Below are 13,900 nucleotides of genomic sequence, written 5' to 3'. Positions count from 1 at the left end.
AAGAAAGAACCGTACCAACAGCATAGAAGGCTTCTTTAGTGCACAGGTCATTGTTTTTCTAAACTCATCTAAATTCAGCTTTGAACAAGCAGCCGCTTTTCACAATGCCCTCTTAGGCCACCTCCTGTTCAGGAAATGCCATCACGCACTACAAAATAAAACCAGAGAAGAGATTCCAGTTGCCTTGATTTCCAAAATAAAAATTACAAAAACACTTCAAGTGGAAGTGCTTTTCAAAATCAAATCATGTAAGCACTTCCGGTAAAATTGATTTTCAAAATAAAATTGCTGTGACTCCCCCCTAACTGATCTTTAAAGTAAATCACTTAAGCACTTTTAGTGGAATTGATTTCCACAATAAGATGACACAAACGCCTCCAGTAAATTGATTTTCAAAAATAGAATTGTGTTAGCACTTCCAGTGGAATTGATTTTCAAAGTAAAATTGCCATGACTTACAATAGAATTGATTTTCAAAATAAAATCGTGTTAGCACTTCCAGTGGAATTGATTTTCAAAGTTAAATCGCATAAGCACTTCCAGTAGAATTGATTGTCAAAGTAAAATTACGTAAGCACCTCCAGTGGAATTGATTTTCAAAATACCACCGCCTTGACTCTTATAGTCGACTTCATTTTCAAAATAAAATCGTGTTGGTACTTCCAGGGATTTTTTTTTCAAAATAAAATCATGTCAGCACTTCCAGTGGAATTGGTTTTCAAAATTAAATCGTGTACACACTTCCAGTAGCATTGGTTTTCAAAATAAAATTTCATGAGCACTTCCAGTGGAATTAATTTTCAAAATAAAATCACAGAATCACTTCCAGTTGCATTGAATTTCAAAATATAACCGCCCTGACTCTTAATCTAAAACCATGTTAGCACTTCCGGTGAAATTTATTTTCAAAATAAAATTGCATTAGCACTTCCAGTGAAATTTATGTTGGAAATAAAATCGTGCTAGCACTTCCAGTGGAATTGAGTTCCAAAATAAAATTGTTTTAGCACTTCCTGCTTGAGTTGATTTTCAGAATAAGAAGGCTTAAGCGCTTCCAGTTGAATTGATTTCCAAGATAAAATTGTGTCGACTTATCCAACGGAGCTGGAACAAGTGCTATTGTGTGTACTGGATCCTCTTTTGATCTCTACACTGTCACGCTGCACTTGACCAACGTAGTAGATGCCATATGTCACGTAGAACAACGTAACATTAAGGAGTGGGACAGGAGGACACTAACGTTAGCTTAGCAGGGGGAAAAACGACGGAATTTGAATTGAATTTGAAAGAATGATTGTTCAAATGCATAAATATGTTGAACCATTACACAAGGACTTAGGATTGAACCAGCAAATGGGTCGGGAGATGACCAATCTACCCACCTGAGCCAAGTCACCCGTTGAATAAGTGGACAAGCTACAGTAATGGAAAATGTAATGTTTCACCAGTAGGGGGCGCCCTGTCATTTGTCCATTTCTTTTCAGCAGACTAAAAATGAATGAATTAGAAATGCTGGAAAGCAAAAATGCAGACTGAATGTTGAAACGTATCAACAAGTTGAATGGTTACAGCGGCATGGAGGATCGAACCAACAACCACGCTACCACCCGACCCTTTAAAATAAGCAGAACGATACAGCAGGGGTAGGGAACCTATGGCTCGGGAGCCAGACGTGGCTCATTTGACGACTGCGTCTGGCTCTCAGACATGTCTTAGCACGATAAAAAAAAAAATATTTTTTTCTTTTTTTTTTGCTCACATTTTAAAGTAAAACATTACAGAAATCACAGTGTTAAAAATAAAGTTCAAAATACAAAACTTTCTCATGCATTTTAATCCATCCATCCATTTTCTGCCACAATGCGGGTGGCCGGAGCCATTGGCAGCTGTCCTTCCGATATTTTCCGGGACGGACACCAAAACTTGATTATTGTTGCATAATGTGGTAGCCTACCTGCGTCACTGAGATGTCAAGAAGTAAACTTCCCTCCTTTAATTTGCTAATTCTGCAAAGCAACCCCTTTTGACGAAGAAGATGGCGAAAAGAAAGAACGATACGGAGTGCGGTGCCAAACCCTGCAGCACCAGAAGTTGCATTAATTGTAGCAAGTATTTTATTTATTATTGGATAGCTTCAGTATAACAATGTTAGTGAAAAGAATCAATTCAGAGACTTATTATTTTCTAAAATAGTCTTAACATGTACATATTTAGTTGTATTCTTTGTTAAAAAAAACATTATAAGGCTCTCACGGGAATACATTTAAAAATATGTGGCTTTCATGGCTCTCTTAGCCAAAAAGGTTCCCGACCCCTGCGATACAGTAACGAAAAATGGATAATGATTTTCTCCCCCGTAGGGGGCGCCCAATAAATTGTCCTTTCATTTCAATGAAAGTAAATAAAAAGACACGCACACAATTAGTAATCTATTAATTAGTCTTCTGTTGTGTGACTGCCACTGACACAACCTGCTTGTTTCAGAACTATTCTGGAGAACTGAACTACTTGGTGGCACTGCACGAGCTGTACAAGTACATCAACAAATACTACGATCAGGTACGTAAAGTGCTGAGCCCACAGGTGTACAGTATACACTTGCGGGGCAATGTGGCAAATTCAGGAAGTGACTTATGCATTGTCATCTTCATCATACACACTGATGAGGATGGAGATCTGACCCCGTGGAGGCACGTTAGTCATGTTTTGATGTTTTGTCACGAATCATCAGACTGACCATTGAAGTTTGTCGCGATGCCCCGCCCATATCCTATGGCATAGGCTAAAACGCTTCTCTATTTACCACGGTCAGTGTGTCGAGCATCTGTGATTTTGATTTGGGCTCATTTGGTCAAAGTCCCAAAGCGAAGTTCATCAAAGCAGGTTTTCACTCCAAAAATGCCCGGTCAAAACCAAAACGGCCGCTTTCCTGTTTGTTTGTGACCGTTGGTTCTTGAGACTTTATGCGTCCTGTGATGATTTATATGAATTGATGATATTCTGTCAAATCTCCTTTTGGTCTCGCCCACAGATAATCACGGCGCTGGAGGAGGACACCACAGCTCAGAAGATGCAGCTTGGCTACAGGCTGCAACAGATCGCCGCTGCTGTGGAGAATAAGGTCACAGACTTGTGACAGAGGAAACGCCTTCCAGTGCTATGGCAAAAAACAAACAAAACAAAACAAACAGTGATATTTGGAGATTTGCTCAGACCCTGCTGGGTGAACTTAATGCCGAAGAGCATTGAAGATACACACATCCTTTAGGACTAAATGAGTTTTTAATCATGAACTTCACATTTTTATTACTAAGCATCTGACTGATGACTGAAGTTGGCTTCCTGGCTGTTTTTCGGCGACATGATGCGGACTATTTGAATCATCTGGCTGATGGATAAACGGAATGAATGGGCACCATTCAGGTTCATTCTTTTGATTAGCTTCTCGCTGCTGCACGGTTTTGGTGTATGTGTGGGAAATGTGTACGTACAGTGTGTGTGAACAGTGGTGTGTGTTCTTGCTGGCTGTCAATCATGTTGTGGTAGCGTGTCAAAGTGTTTTTTTTAATGGATCACAGCCTCCAGGGTCGTAGAAGCAGCTTCGTCAGCTTTAGAAAAGTGCTTTGGTAATGGATTGATCATAATAATACATAATAATAATAATAATAATAATAATAATAATACAGTCACACACTGTTTGACACTACATGTACGTCCACATTACTTTTGAATTGTTACATAATTTCACGCAATTCCCCGATTGCTGCGCTCTACCTCAGCCTGACTTGATGGAAATGTTTATGTTCTGTGATGTTTCACCAGCAAATCTCTCCTGATGCACATTTCCAACGTTGTTCAGTTTATGGTACAAGATATTGGCATTGAAATCATGCTCACCGAAGCGCTACTTCCAAGCTAAAGGTTTTTTGGTTTTGTTTTTTTTTTACCCTTTATGTGTCACATTTTTAGGTCTACTGATTCATGTTAGTGTTACTTGCACAGTACACAAAAAAATAGCTGTTACTGAATGAACCTGCAGTGTACACCTCAGTGATGTATTGCCTTTTATGTTCTTATTCTTTTTTTACATTCCTCGTTTTCAGTAAGGCGCAATGAATGGAACCCCTTTTCACCTTGCTCTGTCCTAAACGGACGCGGTCCAAGTTCATCATAACAAGGATTGCTACTTGCTTGGTTACCGACACAAGGTTTCAAGTTGAAGCTTGGAAGTTTATTGACCGTGCTGCCACAGAGTCTGCTGGTCTGGATCCTCTCCTTCAATTCCGCTGTTAAATCGCTGTCAAAGTCTGCTGCCATTATTTCAATGACAAAGTGGTGTGTAGGCCAAGGTGTAGTGAGGATAAATCATGCTCTCTGTTGGCCTTTCACCCACTTTCCCTCCTTGTGTTGACCTCTGCTTCACTGATCTTTTGCTGTAGGGTTAGGGTTAGGGTTAGGATTAAGATTAGAATTAGGTAGGTTGATTTAGGTAGGATTATGAGGAACACCAAATTTTCATTAGAGTATTAAAGGTTAGCGTTGGGTAGCTTTGTTTTAGGGTAAAGGTTAGGGTTAGGTAGGTTGTTTTGGGGTTAGAATTAGGTAGGGTGGTTTTAGGGTTAGGGTAAAGGTTAGGGTTAGGTAGGTTGGTTTTAGGTTTTGGGTTAAGGTTAGGTTGGTTGGGTTTAGGGTTAGGGTTAGGTAGGTTGGTTTTTGGGTTAGGGTTAAGGTTAGGTTGGTTGGGTTTAGGGTTAGGGTAAAGGTTAGGGTTAGGTAGGTTGGTTTTTGGGTTAGGGTTAGGTAGGTTAGTTTTGGGGTTAGGATTAGGTAGGTTGGTTTTAGGGTTAGGGTATAGGTTAGAGTTAGGTAGGTTGGCTTTAGGTAGAAGTAAGAGGAACACAATCAAATTTCCATCATTTTTAATGTTTTTTTTTCTCCAAATAATGTGCATCTGCATTTGGGTATGAAAGTTTAGTTACTGCCTGAGAGCGTTTGCCCGCACCAAACCCTTTCTGAGCTGTCTCAGTTGTGACTGTCTCCCGCATAGGGAGCTCTACGTGGCCAGGTGAATGACACACCTGCTCACTAAAATGACTCATGAGAGGTAGGATACAGGACTGGCAACGGTCTGCTGAGGGAGAACTGTAACTGTTAGACTGTAGAGCAGAGCTCTGCAAGGGGCAGTTTTAAAGATGTTTCTAATTGTATGTGTTAATATCGTTGTACATACTCTTTTCAAATGTTAACTGTAGTCGTTCAAACTGTTAAGAAGTGGACATTCTCACAGATGCTGAAGCAATAAAGTATTCTTAGTTTTTTGTTTTTTTGTTTTTATTTTTTTTTTTTAAACATACTGATTGAGGGTTACATGTAGGGTTTGTTCCTAAAACATTTTCCACCGGGGAAAGAAGAAACTGCTTGAAAAAGAACAGGCAGGTAGCGGCATCAATGTCACAAAACTCCTCTGACACGTGTGTCCTGTAGGTGGCGACAATGTCACAGTAACTGTAGACTTTCCATCAGCAATGGGTCCTAAAACTACTTAGCCAAGATGGGGAGCAGTAAGTGCACTGCACAGCACACTCAGCATTTCAACCATTATTTCTGCACGGCAGTTGACTGTACTTCTCAGTGGAAGGCAGTGGAAAATAGCAAGCAATGTATGTTATGCATGTTTTATTAAGAAAATGCAAATAAGATCATAAGTCAGGTAAGAAGTTGTCAGATATTTCATGGGGCGATAATGCTCCATCCAGTCGCCTTTAAAGGGATAGTTCAGACCCGACATTGATAAGTGAATTTCCGCGAAGTACAATTCCTTATTTGGAATTCTAAATGGAATATTTTTGTAGTTAGAGCATAGAAAACCTGTTTACAACCTTCTAAATACGATTTTTAACATTATTAGAGCCCCCTAGACATTAAACAACACCCCTGTATTCACCTTTACACTCCGATTACCCAAAATAGTAGACAGAATAATAGAAAACAAGCCATTTAAGACATAAGACTTGTACTTGTGCGTGGTGTTGTAAATGTGTTCCGGTGCCGTGGGACAAGAAGACAGGAAGTGACATTGAGAGTTCAGAGTAGAGTTTTAGCTTTCTGTAGGTTACAGACGCAACAGTAGCCCGTGTTAGGGGTTATAGTACCTATTCAAACCTGCAATAGAAGCCTGTTGTTCCGATCAAGTCTGGTGCTTGTGTGTCTCTATTTTACTTCATTTTGCAATTTTTTTATGCTTGAAAATGCTTTACTTAGCCCAAAATATTGTTACATTTGCTTAAATATTCATTTTTTACTAATACTGTATGCAATATTCAACCACGAAACAGCGTGATGTATCTTTTTTTATGTGTGATAGTGAAGCCGCGAAATTCAAAGCGCAAAGTGGTGAGATTACTGTACAGTATAAAAATAATAGTAATGTAACGATATCAACAACGCAACACACACACATTTGCGGATAACTGCGAGAAAAATACCAATGTCCTATAGTACCGATCCGGTAGTGATACTAGCATGGTGTCAACACGATCGCTGTTGGCTCTATCTGCCCACCCGTATTACCCCGACAAAATTTGCGCACTCGGGAAGCAAGTATACTGAGTACACAGTGTACTCGGTATACTTCTAGAAGTATACTGACGGAACTACAGTACAGTATTCCATTCAAAACACAGTAATTGTAACAGCGATGTGTGCATGCGGCGCGCATGCGCAAAGGTCATACGTGAATCCAAGACATTCCAAAGGGTTCAAAATGGAGTAACGTGTGAAGACGACGCAGGCACGAAGGGATTCGCGAGCCATAATATTGCATCGGCAAGTCTGTCAGTCGTGGTTAAGAGCAAATACTTCGGTTGAGCAACTTACCGTCCCCTTTCGTCCACAACGTCTACTACAGGTATATATATTCCTCAAGCTAACATCGATAGGCTGGTGCTAGCGGCTTATGCTAACGTCGTGTCACATTTGTGATGCAAGCACTGAATTGGTAGTTTAAAGAAGAAATTGTGTCTCATGTCTGTGTTTTGATTATAATTACTCCACTATATTTTGCCACGAAGGAAAGCTTTGCTAACACTATTCTATCTAGTGCATCTTTACAGCTGCGTTGTGAGGCGATCATCAGTTTTGCTAACGGCTAACAATTGCGTCATATTAATGACAGAGGTTTTGTTCGCCGGTTCACGTCCAAATAATAAGACCGATGAGGCACAAAGTGTTGTGTTCATCGCTCAGACGTTATCAAGACCATAATCCCCCCCCTTGATATGGTTCTCTCATTTATAGGGTGGAACCCGTTTATGTCGACGCCCCTCGGACTGACTGACTCACGTCGACATAAGCGGTTATTGACGTAACAGAAACCGAAACCAATGTGGGTTTTCGTTCTTTTTTTTTTGCAGAAGAATATGGAGCCACCAAAGCAAGCAAGCCCAGACTCTGGTTGTCAGGATGTCAACCCTGTGTTTCTGCAACAACTTAGAGAGCTGGATATTCCAGAAGAGGCAGCTAAACAGGTACAGCAGTGCTATCCCTGCCTTTTTACAGCCAAAAAATATACCATGCTGACGTTGGCTTCCAATTTGGCACACAAGGGAAATTTAAGGTGGAATTGAGGTAATGTGCAGTGCCAGTATTTGTCCTGATGGTCTGTTTTTTGTGACACATTTTAGATGTTTTAGGTAAGACATGACCTTTCGCCGACACTCACTGTTGTATTTGTGAAACTTTTATTTTAATTGTGAAAATGCAATCAAAAGACTATATATGAGACAAGGCCGTATAAGAACTGGGCCAATTCGAAAGCCACTGGATCTAGACGTCTGTTGACTTGTAACATGTGGTGCTGTCGTTTTTGTGTTGGCACCGCAATTGTAGGTAGTGGTTGCCTCGTAACCCCCATTTTCATTTCACTCTGTGGCCAGCTCTCTTTGAGTGGAGTGTTGGTTTGTGTTTGCCCCTGCAAGTGCTTCTGAACTTGGCAAGGCTTCCAAAATATGTCCCAGCGGGCCACGAGCTTGAGACCCCTGTCTGGGTCCTGTATTTAACAAACAACAGGTCTTATATGGGCTAGATGCTGAAAAAACACATGAATGTGCCTTTATTGCATTTTCACAAACAGAATTAAAGTTTTACAAATCAGAAACTGTTTTTAATGAACCTTTAAGGTCTGAAGATTAATCCAGTCCAGATTAGAGAATTATAGGTCCAGTGGTGTTCAAAATGGACGAGGTCTAATATGGGCAAAAGGCTAAAAACATACAAAAAGTTACCTTTGTTGCATTTTCACAAATAGAATAAAGGTTTCACAAATCAGAAACTGTTTTTATGAACCTTTGGGGTCTGTAGATGAATCCAGTCTAGACTTTAGAAGTCTAGGTCTAGTGGTTTCCGAACAGCACCAGGTGTAATATGGACTAGATGTCGTACGTACATATGAATGTGTTTTTATTGCATTTTGACAGTTATAAAGGTTTCACAAATCAGAAACCATGCTTTTTTTAACCTTTGGGGTCTGTGGATTATTCCAATCCAGATTTGAGAAGTCTAGGTCCAGTAGTGATGTTTCACACGTTAAATGTTTTCACATCGAGAAGTGTCACAAAAAAACAGACAAACAGTGGACAAACGGTTGCACTGTATATTAGGTTAATCCCACCTTAAATCGAATCGGAGGCTAGCGGATCGGAAGCTAAACACAGCTTGGTAAAAAATATAACACCACCGCCATTGCCAATAGTGCTTCCAGAGAACAGGAGTCTATATTCTTCACAATTACAAGTTAAAGGTGAATGAGACGTGTTGTTTGGCCCAAAAAGGGGGAGTGGCGTTAATGGTCGTCATTCCCTGTGCGTGTGCACGTACATATGCATACATGCAGTCTCAGAGAAGCTCATGTCACCTTTTCCTGCATGTGAGTGTTACGTGGGGTGTGGCTTGCAGGAAGCGGGCGGGATTCTGTATTCTGTAGCGCCCCCATTGCAATACGACGAGAACGACAGCAATGACTAATTATGTTCTGTTTTTTCTCACTATTCCAGGCACTCCTGCACACTCGGAATGTTTCTGCTGAGGAGGCGGCCATGTACTACTTCAACAAACTGGAGAATGAGGTGCCCTTAAGCTAGCCTTAGTCTCAACAGGTACACATTATCACATAAGACCCCCCCGAGTTTGTCCAAAGCCAGATCTCAATCTGGCATGTTTGTGCTCTGCAGGAGGAGGGAGATGAGGACCTGATGTTCAAAATGGTGTTTGTGGTTAACATGGACCTTGCCATGGGGGTTGGAAAGGTATGTTCAGCGCAGCTGCCGATGTCCGCATGCCGGTGGATTTTCATACTCAGACAGCAGCTCTCTTGCATTTTGGTGAACTTGACAAAAACAAACGTAGTGGTGCTCATGAAGCCCGCTGTCTGTCTGCATGTACCAAGATTGTACCCAGACTGTACCTGTGACTTCATGTGCAGGTAGCGGCTCAGGTAGGCCATGCTGCTGTGGGACTGTACCAGACTTTGCAGGAGAAGAACAGCTGGAGGGAGATGGCCTGGAAGTGGGACCACAGTGGGTAAGACCTTCAAATTCAAGCACGCAATAGGACATGCGCTCGTAGCTATGTGTACATTAGCGTATCATTATTACAAGAAGTATTTGACCCCCTGCTACTGTTGTAAGTTTACATATGAATATTTTTATGCTAGCTTTCTTGGAGCAGAGAATGTTGCACACGTCCTCTGGTGGATTTTGTCCCACTGCTGTTTACCATTACGCTCCGAAATGTGAGCGTTTCAAGTTTCAGCTTCTGATTACTCAGGGTGGGAATCTCTCACCACCTCACAATTCACTTTAATCTATTGTCAACTGTTTCCATTGGCATTCCCAAGTTTATGTTTCCATCATGGATAACACCATTAAAACATACATTGTGGGGCCAAACGTGTCTGGAAGACTGGTAGAAAATAGTTGTAAAGGAACCTTTGGGCCCAGCCACCAGCCGCTACCATTTAAATGTTATGTACTTTTGTTGTTGGTGTTGTTGATTAAAAAAAACCTTGTCGTCGTGGTGATGTTTGTGATGTGATGCAGAGCCAAGAAGATCGTGGTACAAGGTACCAATGTGGCTCATCTGTTGGAGCTCCAGGCCTTGGCCATGAGTCTCAGTCTGCCCACTTACCTGGTCCAGGATGCAGGGCTTACTCAAGTGAGTGTAGAGAACCATAACCTCTCTTTCCTTCTGTGCTGGACATTTGTGTTCACTTCATTTTTTCCCCCATTGTAGCTGCATTCATGAATACCGAATGACATTTACCACGTTTTCAACTTCAGCTTTTCAAATACATCTTAAATGTCAGACCTGCCAACATGTGCACATTTTTTGTGCACTGCAAGGTATCATATCATTATAGGTGCACATTACTTACAGACATTGTTTTGGAGGCAGAAGTGTATTATTCAATTTGTGAGCCATATGTCATCCTGTCTTGTCATTTATAGGGAGAACAGACTGTGAACAGTGGCATCATTACTGTGAATGATAGTACACGTAATATGGAAGTGGCAGTGCTTTACACACACACTAAACCTTGCAATCCAACCTACCTTTGTGTTACTAGCATCACTTGCTCACGACGTGTGGCTGTTTTTCCCCATTGGAGATGAACAGCTGCTGCCGTGATAATGTCCAAGCAGAAGCTGTAGTAATTCTACATTTGATCAAACTTTCCTAAGATTTGTGAGATCAAAACACAATCGCTGCATATGACTTCTATCAAAACATGCGATGGTAGCAACTATTTCACTATTTGCAGGTTCTGCACTCAAAGCATCATGGGAGTTGTTGTTCTTTTAGTGTAAACATAAAGCTAATCTACTGCAACATATTTTACATGTGTCTTGGCATAATGACACATCAATATAGATGATTAGTAGTAGCACCTACTACCACCATCATTATTTTCACTTATCCTTTTATAGTTTTTGTTTGTGGAAAAAAGTTCAGCAGTTAAAAGCAATGTTCAAATATTGTCTCATTCTCATGAACCTGATATTGTGTATCGTCCCGTGAGCAGAGTGTAGAGTGATCCCCAATGGATGTAGTGCACATGGAGTGATACCCCGAGGTAGTCCTTTATCTGTCGATAAAATATAATAAATATTTCAGACATAGTTGCAAATAGTGATTGATTCATTTGAAAACTGATTGAAATAGTAATCATTTGACAGCCACATTTGGCCACCAAAACCACTATTTGGTTAATTGCTTATGTACAGTATTGATAAAATGCCTTTGATTGTAAAGTCAACATGTGAAATAAGTAGTTTTTCATGTTTTCTACCAGTCTGTCCTCCCATTCCACATTGCATGAGCCATGTGTTGGTGGTCATTTTATTTTAGGCTACAAACAGGCTGAATGAAAGCATCCAATCTGTCTTTTTGGTAGGTGGAGTCCGGTTCCCGTACTGTCCTGGCTATAATGGGTGAGGAGGAAATGGTGAACAATGTGACTGGGAGTCTGAAGCTGCTGTGATGTTCTCCAGACCAAAACGGGAATGGATCTGTGATGCCTGACAGCAACACATAGAGGGCAGAATTTTCCAAAGAAAGCAAGACGCTAGCACGAGAAACCTTTTAAAGTAACACGGAAGACATCGACCCCAAACCTCACATCACTTTCTTACCCGTGGAAGTGGTCTTCAAACATGAGCATTTCCAACTGATCATTCTGTGCAGGTGTGAATGGCTTAAAATCAGTCTGGTAGTTTGCAGCTTGTGTGCTTAACTGGGATGGTAGTTAGGATTTTTAATGGATCAATTTGTCGTCATTGTCTGAATGCCACTTTGAAATGTTGCTCTCCCAAAGACCCGCGATGAGAAATGCTTGTTATTTGATAGACATGCAGTAGCTACTACACGTTAGGCTGCAACTGTAGAAGATTTTGAAAGGATGAGTTGAACTGGTCATTCAGTTATTGCTCTTATTTATTCCATTTCATTCTTCAGCTCGTACTAATAAGGACACAGACATTTTATTTAACACGGCTGCATGTTAGGCTACTTCCAACATAGAAATTCAAGCAAAGTCGAAAGGTGGTGATGGAAAAGCTACGGCACATACATCATAGCTACTTAGCTCCTCTTCAAGTGCTCGTGCATTGCCGAGGGGCTCCCGTGACATCACGCTACCACTTTGAGACATTTTTGCATTGCTTTGGCGTTTCCCACCTCCATGTTGCTGCACCCTCGTCTTCTGTTGGCGGCGGGTTTTGCACTCGGTGACTTCAGTCCCCTCGGGTGAAACCATCGTAATCCATTTTAGAGCATTAAATGCATGACGTCGCTAATAACCTGTCCACTACTCAATTAGTCATCTCCTAGGGGACTAATGATTGCAGCCTAGCTATGTGTGTGCAGTTTTCCATCCCTTACTGCTTTGTACACTTAATTTTTCCTCTTATTTTCTATTTGAAGAAGAAAATGTTACCAGTGATGATGCATACATGGGCGTTTTGTTGAGTACTTGATGTTTTATTGCATGTACTGGGTCTTTTCTGTCTTTAGTCAGGGGTGTCCAAACGTTTCCCACCCAGGGTCACATACAGAACAATCCCAAGTCCTTCACTTTGACTTTATTAAACATGCTAATTATCTCATGCATCAAGTTAAACACAAAAGATAAATATATATATATTGGCCGCTCAGGTTGGACTTTGGATACCCCTGCTGTAAATCTTGTTTATGCATTTAATCAAGTCGTTACATCTTTCAGTACAGATGAGTGTAATGTGTATGTTGCTCTCTTGTGTAGTAATGAAAATCCTGACAGGATATTGGTAAACATATATATTGTCTTGTCCTATTTGTGAACTGATTGACTTGCTAAATGTATCTTTTTGCAGATGACATTGACATGCATGTATGACATGTATACTTACAGTCAGCAGAAGGTCAGCACAGCTTAATTATATATACATCCTAACAAATATATTATGTGGCTCTGACTTCACATTAAATCTCCATGGAGGACGAATGGTGACGCATGAACATTAAATTCACATGAGATGAAACAGCCTGTTTAAAACGAGAGCAAATTAAAGCTATACAATCTGAAATGAGTCAATATTTTTAAAGGATCAAATGGTCACCAGAATGATATGGATATAATAAAAACCTACCTGTATTCTAACACCAAAAACTTAGTGCAAAGCTGAATTACAATAGACTGAGAATAACATGTCAGTAATAAATAGATAAAACGTATTGTATGCTTGTCATTGCCCGAAATAGATATCGAAGACATTTTAGTGTGTGAAAACACCCACAAGACAACATTCTGCTTGACCAAGCTTTATTTAAGGAAGCAAGAATACAAAGTCCATACGTCAGACATGTAATCCATCAATTTAAAAAAATTCACTCTGGAGGAAATCTTGTTTAAAAATATCAATCAAAAAGCAACCAATCACACTGAGTTCTTAAATGTGTTCACACTGAGAAATACTGTTATGGCAAAAGCAGTGTACTGCCAGTACCCGGATGTTGCACTCAAAATGGCGGGTGCCCTGTTCAATAAAAATGAGAGAAGTGGGTAAATATTGTGCTATCCTTGGTGTGCGCAACGACAATCTGTATATTTCGTGCACTTTCGAACTTACACTCATGTAGTATATGTACACTGTGTACTTAGTTCCCGAAGGCATGAATTTTGACTCCCAAATCCATTACCGTCGTTGCGTATTTACCGGAAATGACAAGAGCAATCTTTACTCGCTTCTTTTGTCCTTGTCAATTGTCATTGCAACTACTCGGGTAAACGTTACGTTACGTTTCCGAGATGGCGATTATTGAGGTAGTTAGGCTCCATCGCTGCACTCACCATTTTGGGCGTGTTGAG

The 13,900-nt window shown here is 40.6% G+C and overlaps 2 protein-coding genes across 3 annotated transcripts in view; both read left to right on the top strand.

The window, feature by feature from the left end:
• The window catches only part of plxnb1b (plexin b1b), a 103,594-nt gene extending 98,263 nt beyond the window's left edge, over positions 1–5,331 (top strand). Inside the window, exons 37-38 of one of the 2 annotated variants that reach the window (XM_054783516.1) lie at positions 2,485–2,559; positions 3,032–5,331. In XM_054783516.1, coding sequence (XP_054639491.1) covers positions 2,485–2,559; positions 3,032–3,136 — 180 coding nt within the window. In that variant the 3' untranslated portion in view covers positions 3,137–5,331. The remainder of the gene's footprint in view (positions 1–2,484; positions 2,560–3,031) is intronic. The other variant, XM_054783517.1, reaches the window with a different exon arrangement.
• A 1,393-nt stretch (positions 5,332–6,724) lies between these two features.
• si:dkey-19e4.5 (UBA_like_SF and PTH2 domain-containing protein) lies at positions 6,725–13,118 on the top strand. The gene is made up of 7 exons (XM_054785830.1): positions 6,725–6,907; positions 7,413–7,526; positions 9,051–9,122; positions 9,228–9,302; positions 9,479–9,576; positions 10,095–10,209; positions 11,450–13,118. Exons 2-7 carry the CDS (start codon positions 7,419–7,421, stop codon positions 11,534–11,536), a joined length of 555 nt encoding a protein of 184 aa, XP_054641805.1. The 5' UTR covers positions 6,725–6,907; positions 7,413–7,418; the 3' UTR covers positions 11,537–13,118.
• The last annotated feature ends 782 nt before the right edge of the window (positions 13,119–13,900 follow it).

The sequence above is a fragment of the Dunckerocampus dactyliophorus genome, chromosome 8 (assembly GCF_027744805.1).
Source record: "Dunckerocampus dactyliophorus isolate RoL2022-P2 chromosome 8, RoL_Ddac_1.1, whole genome shotgun sequence".
Classification (NCBI taxonomy): Eukaryota; Metazoa; Chordata; class Actinopteri; order Syngnathiformes; family Syngnathidae; genus Dunckerocampus; species Dunckerocampus dactyliophorus.
The sequence above is the reverse complement of the archived record's forward strand: the minus strand, read 5'-3'. Positions and strand labels throughout refer to the sequence as shown.